Consider the following 16,070-nt stretch of genomic DNA (forward strand, 5'->3'; position numbering starts at 1 on the left):
GCTTAAGACACTGACTTCCATTACCCATATTACTGCCATTGAAAAGGGATTAAAGCAAACTATACACCTGTTCCTTGTCAGTGCTGTGGGAGGCTTGCAAGCGAGTCAACAACACCGCAGCAAGCCGTTTCAAAACCTTAACCACACCATTATCCGGAAGCATTTTATTTTCTGTTCAAACAAATAAAAAAAAACTCTCCATAATCTTAACCTATATTACAGTCACAAATGATTTCGTTCACCTGCTCCATTGCTGGCTGACGTACCGGTTGAGTTTAAAGAACCTATCTATTTAAGCTTTTGCCAAATCGTGGCAAAACTAGACCAGACCCACAATAAATGTACCACTGCAACCGATTAAGTTCAAAAAATCCACTTGACTCCATTTTGTTGCTACCCGCCCGAGAGCGAGCAAGCGTGAAGCACAAGCATCTCAAGTTACATGCAAAGTGCAACCGGTGCATGAGAAGGCCCAGCACGATACGGCGAATGTGCATTCCCCGGGGTGCAGTAAATGGCTATCGATAAATTAATGTAATTATGATATCATATTAGTCACCACCGTGCGCCCCGGTTAGCCAGGCACAAGGTTGCACCGAATGCGCTCAAACATAGCTCAAGCTAACCTTTCCAATTGATCCTTCCCGTAGCACACTGAGGCACAGGTGTGTCGGATTTTCGTCTGCACAGGCAGTGCAACAGGTTGTCGACAGCGTAGCTTTGTCTGTACATGCAGATACAGAGAGCATTAAAACAAAACAACGCATACATGCGGTTGTCATGCACAGCACACAATTTATGTGGGAGAATGTTTGAGCTCCAGAATTGGAAGTTTGAGGAAATGTTTTCGCAACATTACATACTTGCTTGCTATGCTTCGAAATGTGGTCTAAGAAGTCGTAGTTGAAGCAACAACAGGGAAGCTGGGTTTCTTCAAAACATTATGTATAATTATTTAAATAGTTTTAATACTAAGCGCCTATGTGTTCCGGACAAAACGATTTTGTTGAGTGTTTCATTTTCTACAACTTGTAGTATTAACTCCCTTTGATGTGTCGACTTGCATACCAAATAGTTTATAATTAAAAATTATCAAATCAAAACCACACCGTCGAAGTGTTTTATTGAATTGAACCTCCTAGCAAAACCAACTCAAAGTAGATAAATATCAATTGTGATTGATTACAATTCTACCAGCCCTCCATTAAAAACCGATCAATCATTTATGGCACCAAACAAAAAAAACCGCAACAAACCCATTCCAACCCTTTTTCGGGTGTCGATAGAGCCTCTTGTTTTTACGGCCCAACCACACACACACACACACGTGCGTTCACTCCAATCAAAACACTGGACACTAATTCTTGGTTTCACCTACAACCTCGGCACCAATGGTAGGGTGGAAAGAAAAAAAAAACTTAATGGCAATAAAATGTGTGAAACATGACGATAGGGACTTTGGTTCAATAATCGATTTCACCGTCGGCTATTCACATCCACGTTGGTGAGCGAAGGAAAAATCCACGGTGATCTATCTCAGTTCGCAATCTCGGTACCAGAAGCCATGAGTCATGTTGGTAACTGAGCCGAACCACACCAAAACAATCCCGTGGGCCACAGTGAGTGCCACGGTGGACCAGCGTTTCGTTTGATAAATTTTAATCCATTTATCAACACTCCAACACTTCTAATATATCTACAGCAACCTGGGGCATGAATATTTGGGTTTGTGGATGTTGCTCTCGGCCTGTAATTCAATAACCTTCGCACACTGTCTTCCTCATCATCATCATCAGCAGCAGCATCGGCAGTAATTTGGAGGTGCCTTCGGTGCCGAAATGGTTCGCAAGCTAAGCCCGAGGATAAACAGACATTAATTTCAATTAGGTTACGTGCTCCGGGACCACACCTTAGCCGTTTGATGACTGTGTCGACCTCCCGTTTTTTTCCACCCCTCAATGTGAGTCGGGGTTCGACAGCGCGGGTTAAGCGGAAAGCGTTTGGTGAGACGTTGGATGCTGTGGAATTAAATTTATCGTCACACATTTAGGTCAATTGGGGGCGGAAACTGAAAGTGAAGAAACATACGCTTAAACACATGCACGCACTGGTCCGGTTTAACCAGGAGAACCGTTCACTTTCGGTTTCATTTGATCTGCGATCGGTGTGTACGTTGGGCATAAAAGGTGTTTTCATTACACTCTTTCAATGCTACATAAAGTTTTCAGATAGAAAGAGAAATTCCTATACTTTTTTTATTCCTTGGGAATGGCCTGGCTGTATTGCGTGAAATTGTGAGTATGAAGTATTAAATCTGTATTCCGAAATGTGCAATAGCGCAAAAGGACTTTTATTAGGACTCTATTACCAATTTCAAATCGTATTACCTTTGTGTATAATTATCCCGACCGATAAGAGAGAAATAATTGCTAGCTCTGAGACAGTTGCAGAGCCCCGTAGAAAAGCAAAAAGACACATTGGCCACGTTCACGTCAAGTGCGTTGGTCCAACGATGGGGCGGTCACCAATTATTACGTTGACGACAGTGGACCATCATGGCAGCACGAGCCTTTTTTCTCGAGAGAGGATCAGGACCGTTCATTCTTATCACGATCACGATCACACATGCCGGGCTAAATGAAGCAATTACAAGAGTGAAATCCATTTTCATTTCGAAACAGCACTATGGGAAAGGTCTCATAATTTGTTAGGACACAATATAAGGAATTCTTTTTATAATATTACTTCATTTAAATTTTGTGTTGGTTATTTTGCATACCAAAGTTTGCAGTAATATTAAAATAAACCTTAAATTTTTATACTTATTCACAAATTTTTCCCTAACATTAAAGTATTTTCGATGGATTTGATGCATCTATGACCAAAAAAGTTAAGCAAAAGTTTTTGAAAATGTGTTCCAACTACGAATTTTATTTTTATCCCTGAGAACAGTTGCTAGAAATGGTGATCAACTGCTTAATGACTGATCACAAATGCTTCCAGTATCACCCATTGCATTGCTGTAGGGGCCTGCAAATTCAGCAGTCAAGCACGAGATTCCAAAGGCTTTATTTATGGCTTTATCGTTCGACGCGTTAAAAGTGTGAAATTTATACTTATAATAATGTACACTGTTACCAGACACAACTTATCGTGAATTTCCAAAACGAAATTATTCATGTGATAATAAGCACTTGTCAAACAAGAGCTCAAACTGACCTCAGCCGTTACTAGTACATTCTTATTTGTTTTCTCAAAAAATAAACTATTCTTTCTGGACTTTTTTTAATCATGCTGTTTCTATAATAAGGCTACGGGCAATGAGGTTCAAAAGGTATTGTAAAAAGATGAGCATTTATTTTAAAAGAAGCCGCTCGAGACCAAACGGAAATATTTTTGCAATTTTTTTCTTGATCGTAGAACTCCAGAAAGTAAATGGAACCCATGTAATTATTTATAGTAATTTAACTTTCACCACCATCTTGGAATAGTTTTCATCGATCAAAGGATCAAACAATAACCAAGAAGTAAGATAAGTCGTCATTTAAAATTAAAAAAACAAAAAGGTCTAAATTGAAATGGTTTTTACCTAACTTTTTTTTAAATAAATATTTTTTTACATTTTCATGTCAATTATTTTACAACAATTGTTGAAGTGCTCTGGTTGAAGTGCTGAGACACAAGCACACCATTTTGCCCCATCGTGATGTCACCGAGTGGCACCAAGCTGTATTGCGTGTGTCCAAGCGTTGGATCATATTTAATTGATTTTCTTCCCTTTGATTCCGAGGCAGATTAAAGCGATGATGATACGATCGAATACTATTGCATAGAACTGGCCCCAAATCCGTCCATCCATCCGCTTTTGCCTCATGCTTTCCACAAGTGCAGAGAGCACTTATTTAAAATGATATTTATGATGATTATTATTCGCACATAAATATTTCCCTCCTGCCACCCGGCAATTCCACGAAGGCACACACCGAAGGGCGGTTATCATTTCGGTTCCCGGTTCTTGGACGATACGGCCACTGCCAGCGGCTAGAATGAGGTTCAATTTACCTGCAGTTTGTTCCAGTGGAATGGCTGCTCGCCGTGTGCAAGATCATTCCACCATCAAACCAAAGAATGAAGCAGAAGCGATGCAAATGAAACGCTTTTTACTGTGTTGCCTTGGAAATTTTCTTTCACGCCACGCTTGCGCTACTTTCTTTCTTGCGTATAACACCACACTCACGATTTGTGCGTCGATTCTCGCCGAAAGCGATCGTTCGTCGCTTCGCTGCAGCATTTTGCTCGGGACAAGGGGAAGCGATGAGTGGTTTGGTGCGATGAAATTGAATATCAACACCGAAAGATTATCAGATGCACTATCAGAACGCGAATCGAATGAGCTAAAGAGCTCGGACGCACGCAGAATAAAAGGATTTCGCAGAAAATCCCAATTCTGGGTGGGTGTTCCAAGCTTCTGCGGTGGTTGAATGGAAATCATCAGATACAAGCAGTTTGTTTCGTAAAGCGCAATTGAAAGCGTTGGAATAGAATTCTGACCCCGGGGACTCACAATGTTGCGAGGTGCACCGCTCAATACAGCAGGTCTTGTAATGATCGATTTTCTTTAAAGACAAAGATATCCAACCAGCCCTTAACGTGTAGCAGCGACCGTTGGCGATGGGTTGGTCCTCGTTGATCATCGTTTAATCGTTTTATAATCTGTACCGTGTTTTTTTTTTTTTTTTTTGAAGCGGTTTAAGGAAGCTACAACCATTAATTGGAGTGTCCTTCGAAAACATTGAGGATACATTTTTAATCTCAAGTTAGGTGTATGATCGTGTGATTTAATTTCCCTTCATTTTTTTTTTTTGCTTCGCTTCGCTCACTTTTTCAGGAGGACCTCCTCATACACGGTGACTCCGTTTACGACATTATCGACAAGCAGGATCATGGTGCCATCCAGAGCGAGCTGAGTCGAGGTGTTTCGCAGCATACGGGTCACCACCACCACCATCACCATCATCATCACCTTCACCATCACCATCAGCAGCAGCACAATCATCAGTTGCTTAGCAATAATCATCACAATCATCACGGTCATCATCATCACCATCTACTGCATCACGGGCATGGGAGTTCCCTTTCGCCTTCCGGTTCGTCTGTGGCCAGCACGAGCGGTGTTGGGGGCGGCGGAAGTGGGAGTGGTGGTAGCGGTTCCTCAAGTTCAACGGCGGGTTCGTCGCTTCTGGATGGTGAACAGCGAATCTTTCTGTGTCGCATGAATGTGAGCAGGAATGCGAGGCGCCAGATGCGGTTTGGTGATCAGAAGGTACGTGGACGTAATTATCTGTTGCTTCTAACGTTGCTATTAACGTATCTGTTCTAACGTATCTGTTGCATTCTGTTGAATTCTATAAAATACAAATTGTGGTGTGACTTTTAAAATCGTACTTCAAATATAATCAGTCACTCCACTCTCTTCTTTGCTATCGATCCTGCTCTATTTCCATTCGCAAATTGGCTCAGTAATGTGACACCTTTACCTTCTTCCATGCGACACTAATCCAACACTAATCTTATTGCGCCCGATTACGGTACCTCTGTGGCCCTCACCACGCGAAAAGAATATAATTGAAATAAGCTTCCAACATGCGTCTCCAGACTCCCGGGACACGTACGAGCTTTTCCCGCTCACATAATTGGATCCAATAATTTATTTCACCAGCTCCGAGATGCGTTGCACGGATAAGAATAATGCCCAGGCTGTCGACAATACCACACGACGATGTGCGACGATGATGATGAACTCTAGCCACTACTCAGGGTAGCAACTAATCCGCTCATTGTATGCATAGTTGGATTATTCGCGGACCTCCACAGTGATGATGGTAGTTGCAGCATTGGATACATTTTCTTCCGCACAACCCTGACCTTAGCAAGTCAGGGAAGCTTTAACGAATGGGTAGGTAATCCAAAACTTCACCCCCGGTGCAACTCCTCACCACGTTCGTATTGTGAATTGTGAGCCATGTCGTCAACAGAACAATCTTACTCTTACACCGCGCCTACCGGGCGACGAGTGGCTTGGGCACGAAGTCAATCAAATGCGAGTCTTTCGTTTGACTTTTGACTCGCAAGCTTCACTACCGTAACCGTCGTCCATCAATATACGAAGCACGGGAGAAGAATCCTTCCCCTTGTGAACGAGTGATGTCTCTATATTCCACCTACTTATTGGGCCTTAAATTCCACCCACTTTGTAGACTGCATACGACCGAATGGACTGTGCAGTGGCCCAGTGTACGACATCTCCATTGCAGTTGGGTTCGGTTACAGGAAATGAAGAGATATTACATTTCCGTAACGCCTAGCGAAACTGTCCTCCCTAGCCTAGACGATGTACTTATTCGCTTCCGTTTTTTAAACAAGCATTTGCTGACGGATAATAGATGTGATGTGAAATGCAAAGCAAAACATTTTATTCAATTATTTTCACACCCACTAGTTCATTTTTTTTAAGGTTGAACCTCGGTCAAATGATATCCAATAAGGAACATTATGTGACCGTTTCAGTTGGGAACCTAATGAATGTACAGAGAAAAGATGACACCAGGTGATCATTCATGCACAGCGTCTGGAGAAAGGTGTCATCAAATTGCATTGTAAGATTTACAGCTCGAAAACAATTTATGCTGCACAACAAAGCTCATATAGTACCCATGAAGTCTTCAGCCTTATGAGGACGAGAAAGTATAATACTGAGTTTAGTATAGTATGACCTTTAGAGGATAGGTTCAAGTTAGTAAAATTCTGATGGAGATTTGAAACTACGGATTAAGATTTTCTTTCACTTTTCATGAAATAACGAATTTCCAGATGGTGATACCAGTCCGTCCAAGAAGATTTGTAATCTAGTAAGCAATTAAAATATGCAAATAGCTAAAGTAAAACAACACACAGTTCTTGGATTAATTACTCAAATGCAAATAATCAGTAGATAATTTGCTGATAAAACCAATTAAGACAGCATTAAGTTCGAACGAATAGAATTTTTTCTACCCCATAAAATCCACTTACGTGCGTCCATATAGTCTCACTCACCATCACACGGTTACCAATATTGACGTCACCTCGCGGTAATTGACGGTCCTATCCGTCCAAGCCTTTAGGCCACCAGTCGCGGACACACTTTCGATTGATGGCCCGTCGACAACGACGACAACGATTGAAGCATCTTCCCTCCTGCTGAAGCGCACCTGCCTCGATCCCCACAAGGTGACGATCGATTCTCTGCAACAACAAACCAACCGTAGCAATGGGGAATGTTCGCATCAAGCAACCAATTATAAAAAATTATGGGACTAACCACGTTCTAACTGAGCACTGGAACCAATCCTTCAGCTGTGCTGATGGTGATGCAACTGGGTGTAAAGTGACGCAGAGAGTGCACAGGTTAATTGAAGGTTTCAGGGCTAAGGGCCCTGAGTTGGTTGGAGACTTCGGGAAACTACACTCCTGACGTGTGCCGATCCGTTTCCGTTTGCCCTTCGCAAGGTAATTTAAAGATCAGGAAGTAACAGCGTCTATACGGAACTAAGTCTATGATATCTGATTAGCAGCTAATATGGTTGCTAGAATTTCGATTGCTTTGCTGCAATACAAACGCTGCAGGAACGATCAATCGACTAAGATGATTAAAAAAATAAATATTACACTCATGGTAATAGGGCTTTTTCAAATTATTCTGCACTCTCGCTTGTTTTATTAACCCTGCACCGTAACTAACCGAATGCTTGCACTCCATAACACCCTTGCTGACCTTTTCGCAAAATCTCACCCTAATGAACATTTCTGCTCGACCACCTGGTCTCACCGCGGTTGCCATTATTTAATCATCTCGTCCAGCACTAACAGAACTAACCCTAAACCGGGCTTGTTAAAATTGCCCTTTTTATGGACAGACCAACAGCCCTATAGCACGATGACATTTTCTAACCGGGTTGGCACCACGCCGACATTGTCTCCTCCGTTTCTCTCGCCCTCCAGGTAGTATTAGTGCAGGGCCACTATCTGTCCTATCTGCCGCTGTGCAGCCGTAACGAGCCCGTCTTCATCGCGACCTGCACTCCGATCGCCATGCCGGAAACGCGCGAATGCGTCGTCCAGGGTGCGACCAACGTCTTCACTACGATCCACTCGATGGACATGAAGGTGGTGCACATTGACAAAAAGTGAGTACATGTCCTGTGGGTGGGCGAAATGCGAGCACGGTCGGAGTTTGGATTCGGGGGTACGGGATCCCCCTTCTAACGGGATCATTTGTGAGATTGAAAATGTTGCCGAGCTTGCCGGGAATAGCGTTGATCGAAATGTGGTAGCACATTAATAATTCATGACCAGTTGCGATGGAATAGTCATTGTATGCGTCGAAAATTTGACTTGCATTTGACTGGCGCCCATCATTAACGATCGATTGTTCAGACGCGTTATTCAATTTAGCTTTGTTGCGTTGTTTAGTGCGGTGGAAGAGATTTTCATATACTTAAGAAAGACATTAAGAGGAATTTGGTTTGGGACATTTGGGTTCGTTTATGTTTTTTTTTTTTTTACCTAATTTAGGATGGCATTTTAGGCATTTGTTTTGGTTTATTCACACGTCTGGTAATCTTGATTTAAAGTTCTAAAGTGTCCAAGTGCTCAAGTCTGGTAATTGTGTCCGACAGTAGCATCCTGCGATTTTTCACGCGCTCTCTGCCAGTACCAACCAGTCACTGAAAAGTCAACTCATTCGTTTTGAAATTTGCCATGTTTAATTTCAATTCCTGACAATACGGCGCTGGACCGTCATACTCGATTGTAAATAAATAAATAAATAATTTCAATTCTGTGATAAAGATGATTATATAAGATCAAACAATGATTGTGCCTATCTTTGTTTATTAAGAGAACTATAAATACTATTTTAAGTAATGCTTTAATCAGCATCTTCAATACTTTAAGGAACATTACAGCAACTTCAGAGAAGTGCAGTTCTGATTTATAGTAGGATTTGATATTTTTATAGGCAATGCTCAAAGCTATTTGATCATTCGTTCCTTATGCAAAAATTATAATAATTTACATTCTGCTATAATTCTGCTCTTACAAATTGACACCAGGATATGTGAACTTCAAACACTTATTATCCAGTTCAGATTGTTCTTGTTCGTAGCATAAACGGAGCAGAACTTTAAAATATTAAAACTATTAACCTTCTACCCGTACACATACACATTGTTCAATACATTGAAAAAGGCAAGAAACAAAAACATAAACCCAACGAACTGATTGTTTACAAATGATTGATGTGCGAAGCTAAGGCGAGGAAACGATCGTATGATGAATGGACCATAATAGTTGGGATCAGAAGAACGGTGAATCAGAAGAGAATGTTTTGGAAGTGTTGGAAGATAAATTTTTGATAATGTACCACTAGCCCCGGTTCGAGGAAAAGTAAAGCATCTTACGAAAACCGATGTTGCACCGACGGTGAATGCAAAAGCTCTACAAAGCGGTTGAACAAGTGTGCTCACTTCGGTTTTGTCTGTTCCTCTGATCGTTTGGCAAAAACACCAAACAAAATCACTTCCAGCACCTTTCCACGCTCGGGTGGATGTAGTGATGATGGTTTAATAGGACCAAACTAAACCAAAATCACTCTCCGTACTCCATCTAGGCACACCGGCATCGGGTGTGTTTTGGGCGAAAGGTCAGCATGCCTGTACGCATCGTTCCGTCAGACACTATGTTTTTTCCACCAGTTGGACAAGTGCGCAATTTAGGATAATCGTTGACTCGATTCATCATTCACGTTCGGGTTTGTGTCGGCACTGCGGAAAAGTGCATTCGACCCGCTCGATCCAGTTCCGTCGATCGGTCCAATTATCAACACTAAAGTTCACCGGGCCACACCGGTCTGTCGCGAATTCTTCCGTCCGGGCAGTTTCAGTCCGCTCGATGTTCACTTCTTCCACTTACTCTTGGGTGAGTTATGCCCGAGTGTGTGAGTTGGCATGCAAATGATTTGCATTTGTCGGGATTATAATGTAATTCACGAGAATCTTACCTAATCTAAACATAAGCAAATCGATCGATCGCTGATCTGTAATTCCTTGCTGTACTGTAATTACGGAGTTTCAAATCCGGGTTCGTGTTCTGCGAGCAGCAGGCAGGGAATCGTTGATGTCATTTAAGTCGCTTGAGACGCTGAACTATGGAATGGTTGATTCATGCTGCGTTGTACTATGAACCCGGAAGTGGCAAGTGGTTGTTAACGAAGGTGTTTTTATTCCCTTAAACTACACAATGTTAAACGATTCAGTATTTGATGACTAAGGCACATCAGAGATTTTTTTGTTTTCGGAAAGAATTTCAGTATCAGAAGGAGGATATATATCAATTTGAAATTGGAAGTTAGTTTAACGCGTCTTTAACAGATAAATCCATTTTTGCTGTCTTCATAACTGTTGTGGTCTGCTGGTCAACCAAATGAGGCTCCATCTAATAGAACAGATATTAATTCCAAGGCGAAATGGTTGAGCTACATAGTAAATTAGATAGAATTTCGAAGAGCAGCATTTCAAAGCACAATTTGTTATATTCTGATAAATTTCCTAAAATCCGCGACACAACCCTACAAGCATTTGTTGGCGGGCGTTCGTATAAAATTTTCCCAAAGTTTTAGAAATTTGCAATTTACTACGTACATCCCTCCGGTCACACCAGCATGATCTTCTGATTATACATATTCGGTTCGGATGTGACAGATATTTTACTCCACAATGTCCAACCTTTCGGATCATTTCTATTCCTTTCAATCATCGAAAAACGCTATTCTAAGCTCCTACAAGTATCTTTTTCTAGTTTTATTGTGAGATCTAGAGGCAACTTTCAAACTGCACAAATCACTACGCTGGTCGCAAAGACTGTTAGGACTGCTTGCAAGAACATAAGGACAAGTCTAGGCCTGCCTCAACCGAAATCGTTCGCTTAATGCTATCTTCGGCTCTACAGTCGTTTTTCTGCACGGAGACGAGCGGGATTCGGTTTACGCTATTGTTGACTGATTGAATAAACTCATAACATGTGTTTTGTCTTTATACAGCAAATCCGGGCTTTGAATTGCATTTGGACCTGTTCTTCGTAGTGTCTGACTGATTGATCCATCTACGTGATACCATTAAATCCAGTAAACTATTAGATAGATCACCATTACCTAGCAGGTCCACATAATGTAAACTAAATTCAAATTGTAAAATGAAATATAAATAATTAAATTTGTTTTATTGACAGGTGTAACCTCATCTGTCAACCGTAATTAATTGCAATACTTATTTAAGAAATTCAATAGACATTTTACGAATAGTAGCATTCAACATTGCATCCTAAAATCATCTACCGTGTAGCTGTAAGATTCTTCATTAAACGGTTAAAAAACATAAGCGAATTGCTGTTCATTCCTGCCGATCTGCCTTTCCTTAACCTTAACACAACCCCCTATACCCAAGCCGACATAGAACATAAATGTGTTTTGCCTGCTGCAATGAACGATTGCTCGTGTACCGGCCAGCTCGTAAAACACAAATGGTTGTTCGTTTTTCTGTCGAGGCCATCCAGTGTTTGTAGCCCGTCGGCGTGAAACCATGACCATGAAGCCCGTGAGCTATGAAGCGGGTCACCCGCGATAGAGTTTAACGCGAACCATAAGCGCAACCAAACGAATCTCCCCGTGAACAGGCTTATGATTCAATCGGTTGGCATTCCGATCGAACCACCGCATCGGAATGCTCCCAACATTGGGTGAGATATCGGAGCACCGTCTCATCCGTGCTTGTTTTGGGCAACTGTTTGTGCTGCGTTATTAGATGAATATTGTCGTTTGATGTATTAGTGTTTGCACTAAAACAGCTCCTTACGCGGAATACCGTCGCTATGCAAGGATCGTTTTATCGAAAGTAGCAAGAAATACGCAGCAAATACAATAGTGAAGCATAAGCCGCTGTATCACAGCGGGTGGAAAATCGCAACCTCATGCGTACGTGGAAGAGAAAACAGCACAAAACATGTCTTGTTTTACATACAATAAGCCGATCAGCTCAGCATGCTTGTTGCATCATTGCCGATCACCGAAGGAGCAAAAGCGTTCTTCCTATCGTTCTTTCCCGGAGACAAGGCGCCTGCACACGGTCTACAGAGCTGGTGAAATTTTTCCAGGCGACGTAAATATTTTATTTACACATATTTAGACACCCGCTCGCTCGCATCATTCCCTTTCCATTGCCGCAATCAATCTCTTCGCGTAGGGTGTATTATTGAACGTGTTTTGCTGTGGCGAGCATTCTGAACATTGAAATTCGGATTGCAAAACAGTTGTTCAAGGCACACGTAAAAGGAAATGTAAACACAGTCATAAAAAGTGAGATAATTCAGGAAGACAGAATTGCAAAGGTTTGCAAAGGCTTTTGCAATCGTTTAGGATGCTGGCGATTTTATTTGGAACGTTTGTTTTGTGTTCATTTTTTGCTATTTTCATCATTCCGAGACATTTTCAAGCAATTTCAAAACATGGGTAGTAGAACTTACTTGTAATACGTTTTGCTATCAGCTTCTGTTTGTTGAATACAAAAGAAAATTGATCTTTCATACAATTACATACAAGCACAGGTAAAAGTGTCATACAATTTGGTGGTTAATATGGTTTAGGCATTAGCAACTAGACAATTTTTTTTGGGAACTGTTTATCTGATTAATGATTAAAAACCTAAAAATATTTCCTCGCTTGAAGCAAGGAGCACCCTTTACTGAAGCCCGCTCAACTCTAGGTTAATGAATATTGTAAGCACTTTCCAGATGCCAGTGCACCTAAACCCAAACGCCCGAAATTGGATCTTCCTTTGGTCGTTACCATAACAAATTCCCCAAGACATTCACTACTTTTCCACCCGTCCCGTCGCTTACCTCGAAATGTCCGGTCCTTTACCCTTGCGTAAAATGAAAAATGTGATTGATAAAAATTAAAATGAGTGATTAATCATCTGCCATGTGCGCCATGGTCCCATCTTCGCGTCACCGGATCACAAGCGCCATCACCAATGAGACAAAATCCCCACCAAGTGACTAATTCCGAGTCTTCGAGGGAAAGAGAGATGTAGATATAGACAAACCAAAACGCAAACCAATCAACTGGACGACTTGTGGGGGCTCCAGAAACAATTTTGCTCAAGCATCTCCCGAAACCGCCTTTATGTGTGTTGTTGCCGTCGTTGTCTCCGTGCTCCGCGAGGATTAGGCCAGTCGTTGGCGTGAGGTCGTTGGCTGGATTAGGGGGCAGCCAGCAAAGTGGAATAGGGCATAGGTGGCGTAATGCTTTTCGGTGTGGCAGGTTGGGGCATGGTGCAGCGTCGACTATTTTGACAGCCAGAAAACAAGCGATTGGCAAATTTGAGACAAGTATCGGAGGGAAGGTAACGCGAGGGTTCTTAAGTGACCATTTGCAAAACGTTAAGCTGTCCGGTGGAGTAAGAATTAACATTCAGAATTCTACTAGCTTAATTCATCTTTACTTTACAGAGCAAAAAGTTAAGCTTCTATTTGCCTGTTTGAATGTGTATGTCTGGCAAAGATTGGCCAGTTTCACGCCTCCACACTGGCAAGGTCAACTAACCGCAATCCAACGAAAAAGGATCTCAACGGTACCTTCAAAACCTTCATCGCGTATCTTGCGCATGTTTGTATGCCCGAGGGAACGTACGGACGATACCCGAACCCATCCTCAAATCGAATGTTTGATTTTACTTTCGCCATTCTAGCGCCTGCAGCTTATGTTGGCATATGTCATACGTTGCAAACGCCCTCCCTTCTGGATGGATCCGGTCGATCAGTGCTCATCGATTACATTTTACTATTCGATATGAGCCGATCAAATCGAAACAGTAAAGGGCACCTAGTCGATGTTGGTTGTGCGATCGGTTCCACGGATTCCGTTGCGGTTACCATCCCTGCCACGCCCTTCAAGGCCCACTCAACCGGCGCCCGAAGCAAGGGATGCAACGATTATCCGATTCGACGCCTTCAACGGACCAACGTTGAGCCACAACGATCGATCGAACGAACGCTCGTACACTGCAAATCGGAAAATCGCGCAGAAACCGATATCGATATGGTGCGGCATAATCGAATTCAATTTTCTGCCGCACCCCCGACCCGTGACCAAACGAATAATCGTGGCCTATGTCCGGAGGCTCGTTTCGCGACCGCGTGTCAACAGCTGGCCTAGTAGGCAGACCCATCCACCGTAGATTATTATAATGCTGCAATGTTGGTCGGGAATGCGAAAAAAATCCTTTTTTATAGGAAAATTTTCAATACCGCGTATCAAACGTCATATAAGTCGAATTGGAACTTTAGCTCTTAACCTACATTTTTGGTTTGTTTTCATTCATTTGTCACACGACTCAAAGCAATTGTTAGCTTAAATACTCTTCGTATGTGCCGTCGCTGGACTGCTTTTTCCCGTATTATTTATACCAACCAAAACATTAAGGTATTAAAATTTTATCATACATCGTACGCTGTTAATAATACTTACACTTTCTCGTGCGCTATACAGACAGCCGAAAGCAAAACGAAATTTCGGAATGGGAAATCCTCCTCTCGATTCACACACACACACGCACAGACCCCGATTGTACTGTGCCAACGCCGATCTTGTTTCACTTTAACGCCACCATTAATCAACCGGGTGACCGCGATGGAATTAAATCCTACAACTTTGCTCCATGTAATGGATCTGGCGTCGAGTATGTGACGATTGTGTTGTTTTGTTTTCGTGTCTTTTGTGTGCCTTTTGTGTTTTGTTATGTTGCAGCCGAAATGCATATAAAATTTTGGGAAAAGTATTACTAACTTTTTAAGCAAAAAAATATTTTCTTCGCCGAAGAGTTCTTGGATTGTATACTACAATCTATGTATTTGATTTTGACTTCTCCTTCTTATTCTTGACCCTCTCTATAGAGCACTATGAAGCATGACGAAGTCTTTTGGGTGTATAGCTTATTTTAAAAACTCTTAAACCCAACCCTTATTTCACTTAGATTAAATCATCAATTAAATAAACTAGCCTCATGGTCGAGTTAATGTACTATAGGTGATATATAAGGTTAGGATCGCCTCGCAAACTTCCATTCCAAAATTTGACATTTCACTAATTATGGGTTTCAATGATGCTAGCAAAACAAAGAAACGAAACTGACGTTTTAAATTATTTTATCCGGAAATATTTGCAAAGAGGTCATTTAATAGGTTAAATACTTTATTTTCCCTTTCTTAAAAACTTCTTGCCTGTAGCTACCACTGTGTTTGCGCTTGAGCAAACAAACAGCACATTGTAAGTCCCAAAACGCGCCTAAACGCGAGGAACTGTAATCATTACTGGTTCAGAAGAATTCAGGTAGGTGTTACCGTATCCTGGAGGGATAAAGGAGCGCCATATATGTCTTGGCGCACACACAAGCTTACCAAAACAGTATTAAATAAGATATCAATTGCAGATACAGCTTGATCCTGTGTAATGGGAAGGTCAACTTCCTGTAGGCTAGAATTTAAAGTGGTGACATGAATACGTTGGAATATTCATTACGAGTTGCGATAGGATCGCATGTAAGCCATTTGTTATATTTATTATGAACTCTGAACTGATTCCATGGCAAGCAGTTTTTATGTGTTTGTTGTTTGCTTGATTTAATGTTAATGAAAAATAGTAAATTATTCAAGTAGTTGTGTGTGCGTGTTCTTCAGTGTGGCATCCTGAACGTACAATGCCAAGGACAGATAGCATGATCTGTGGCGTTACCGTATCTGTAGCAACCAACATTGACCTCCACCGAGAGAGACCAGCATCGAAATCAATACAACAGCATCACTTTGACTAATCGATTCATAACGTTCCCGCGGGCCATCATCGAACAAGCGAACGGCGATCGCGCGCGCGCGCCATCAGACTCTCACCCATAGGACGCACACACAGACGCACACCGAAA

The 16,070-nt window shown here is 41.9% G+C and overlaps 3 protein-coding genes across 4 annotated transcripts in view; 2 read left to right on the plus strand and 1 right to left on the minus strand.

The window, feature by feature from the left end:
- LOC126558885 (heme oxygenase 1) overlaps nucleotides 1-16,070 on the plus strand; it is a 536,918-nt gene that overhangs the window by 293,251 nt on the left and 227,597 nt on the right. The window lies entirely within an intron of this gene.
- Nucleotides 1-16,070, minus strand: part of LOC126557160 (zinc finger protein 853-like) — a 379,636-nt gene that overhangs the window by 140,312 nt on the left and 223,254 nt on the right. The window lies entirely within an intron of this gene.
- LOC126566376 (uncharacterized) overlaps nucleotides 1-16,070 on the plus strand; it is a 99,091-nt gene that overhangs the window by 72,381 nt on the left and 10,640 nt on the right. Inside the window, exons 5-6 of the mRNA XM_050223253.1 lie at nucleotides 4,889-5,323; nucleotides 8,041-8,225. Of these exons, the coding sequence (XP_050079210.1) occupies nucleotides 4,889-5,323; nucleotides 8,041-8,225 (620 nt within the window). The remainder of the gene's footprint in view (nucleotides 1-4,888; nucleotides 5,324-8,040; nucleotides 8,226-16,070) is intronic.

This window comes from Anopheles maculipalpis, chromosome 2RL, assembly GCF_943734695.1.
Source record: "Anopheles maculipalpis chromosome 2RL, idAnoMacuDA_375_x, whole genome shotgun sequence".
Classification (NCBI taxonomy): Eukaryota; Metazoa; Arthropoda; class Insecta; order Diptera; family Culicidae; genus Anopheles; species Anopheles maculipalpis.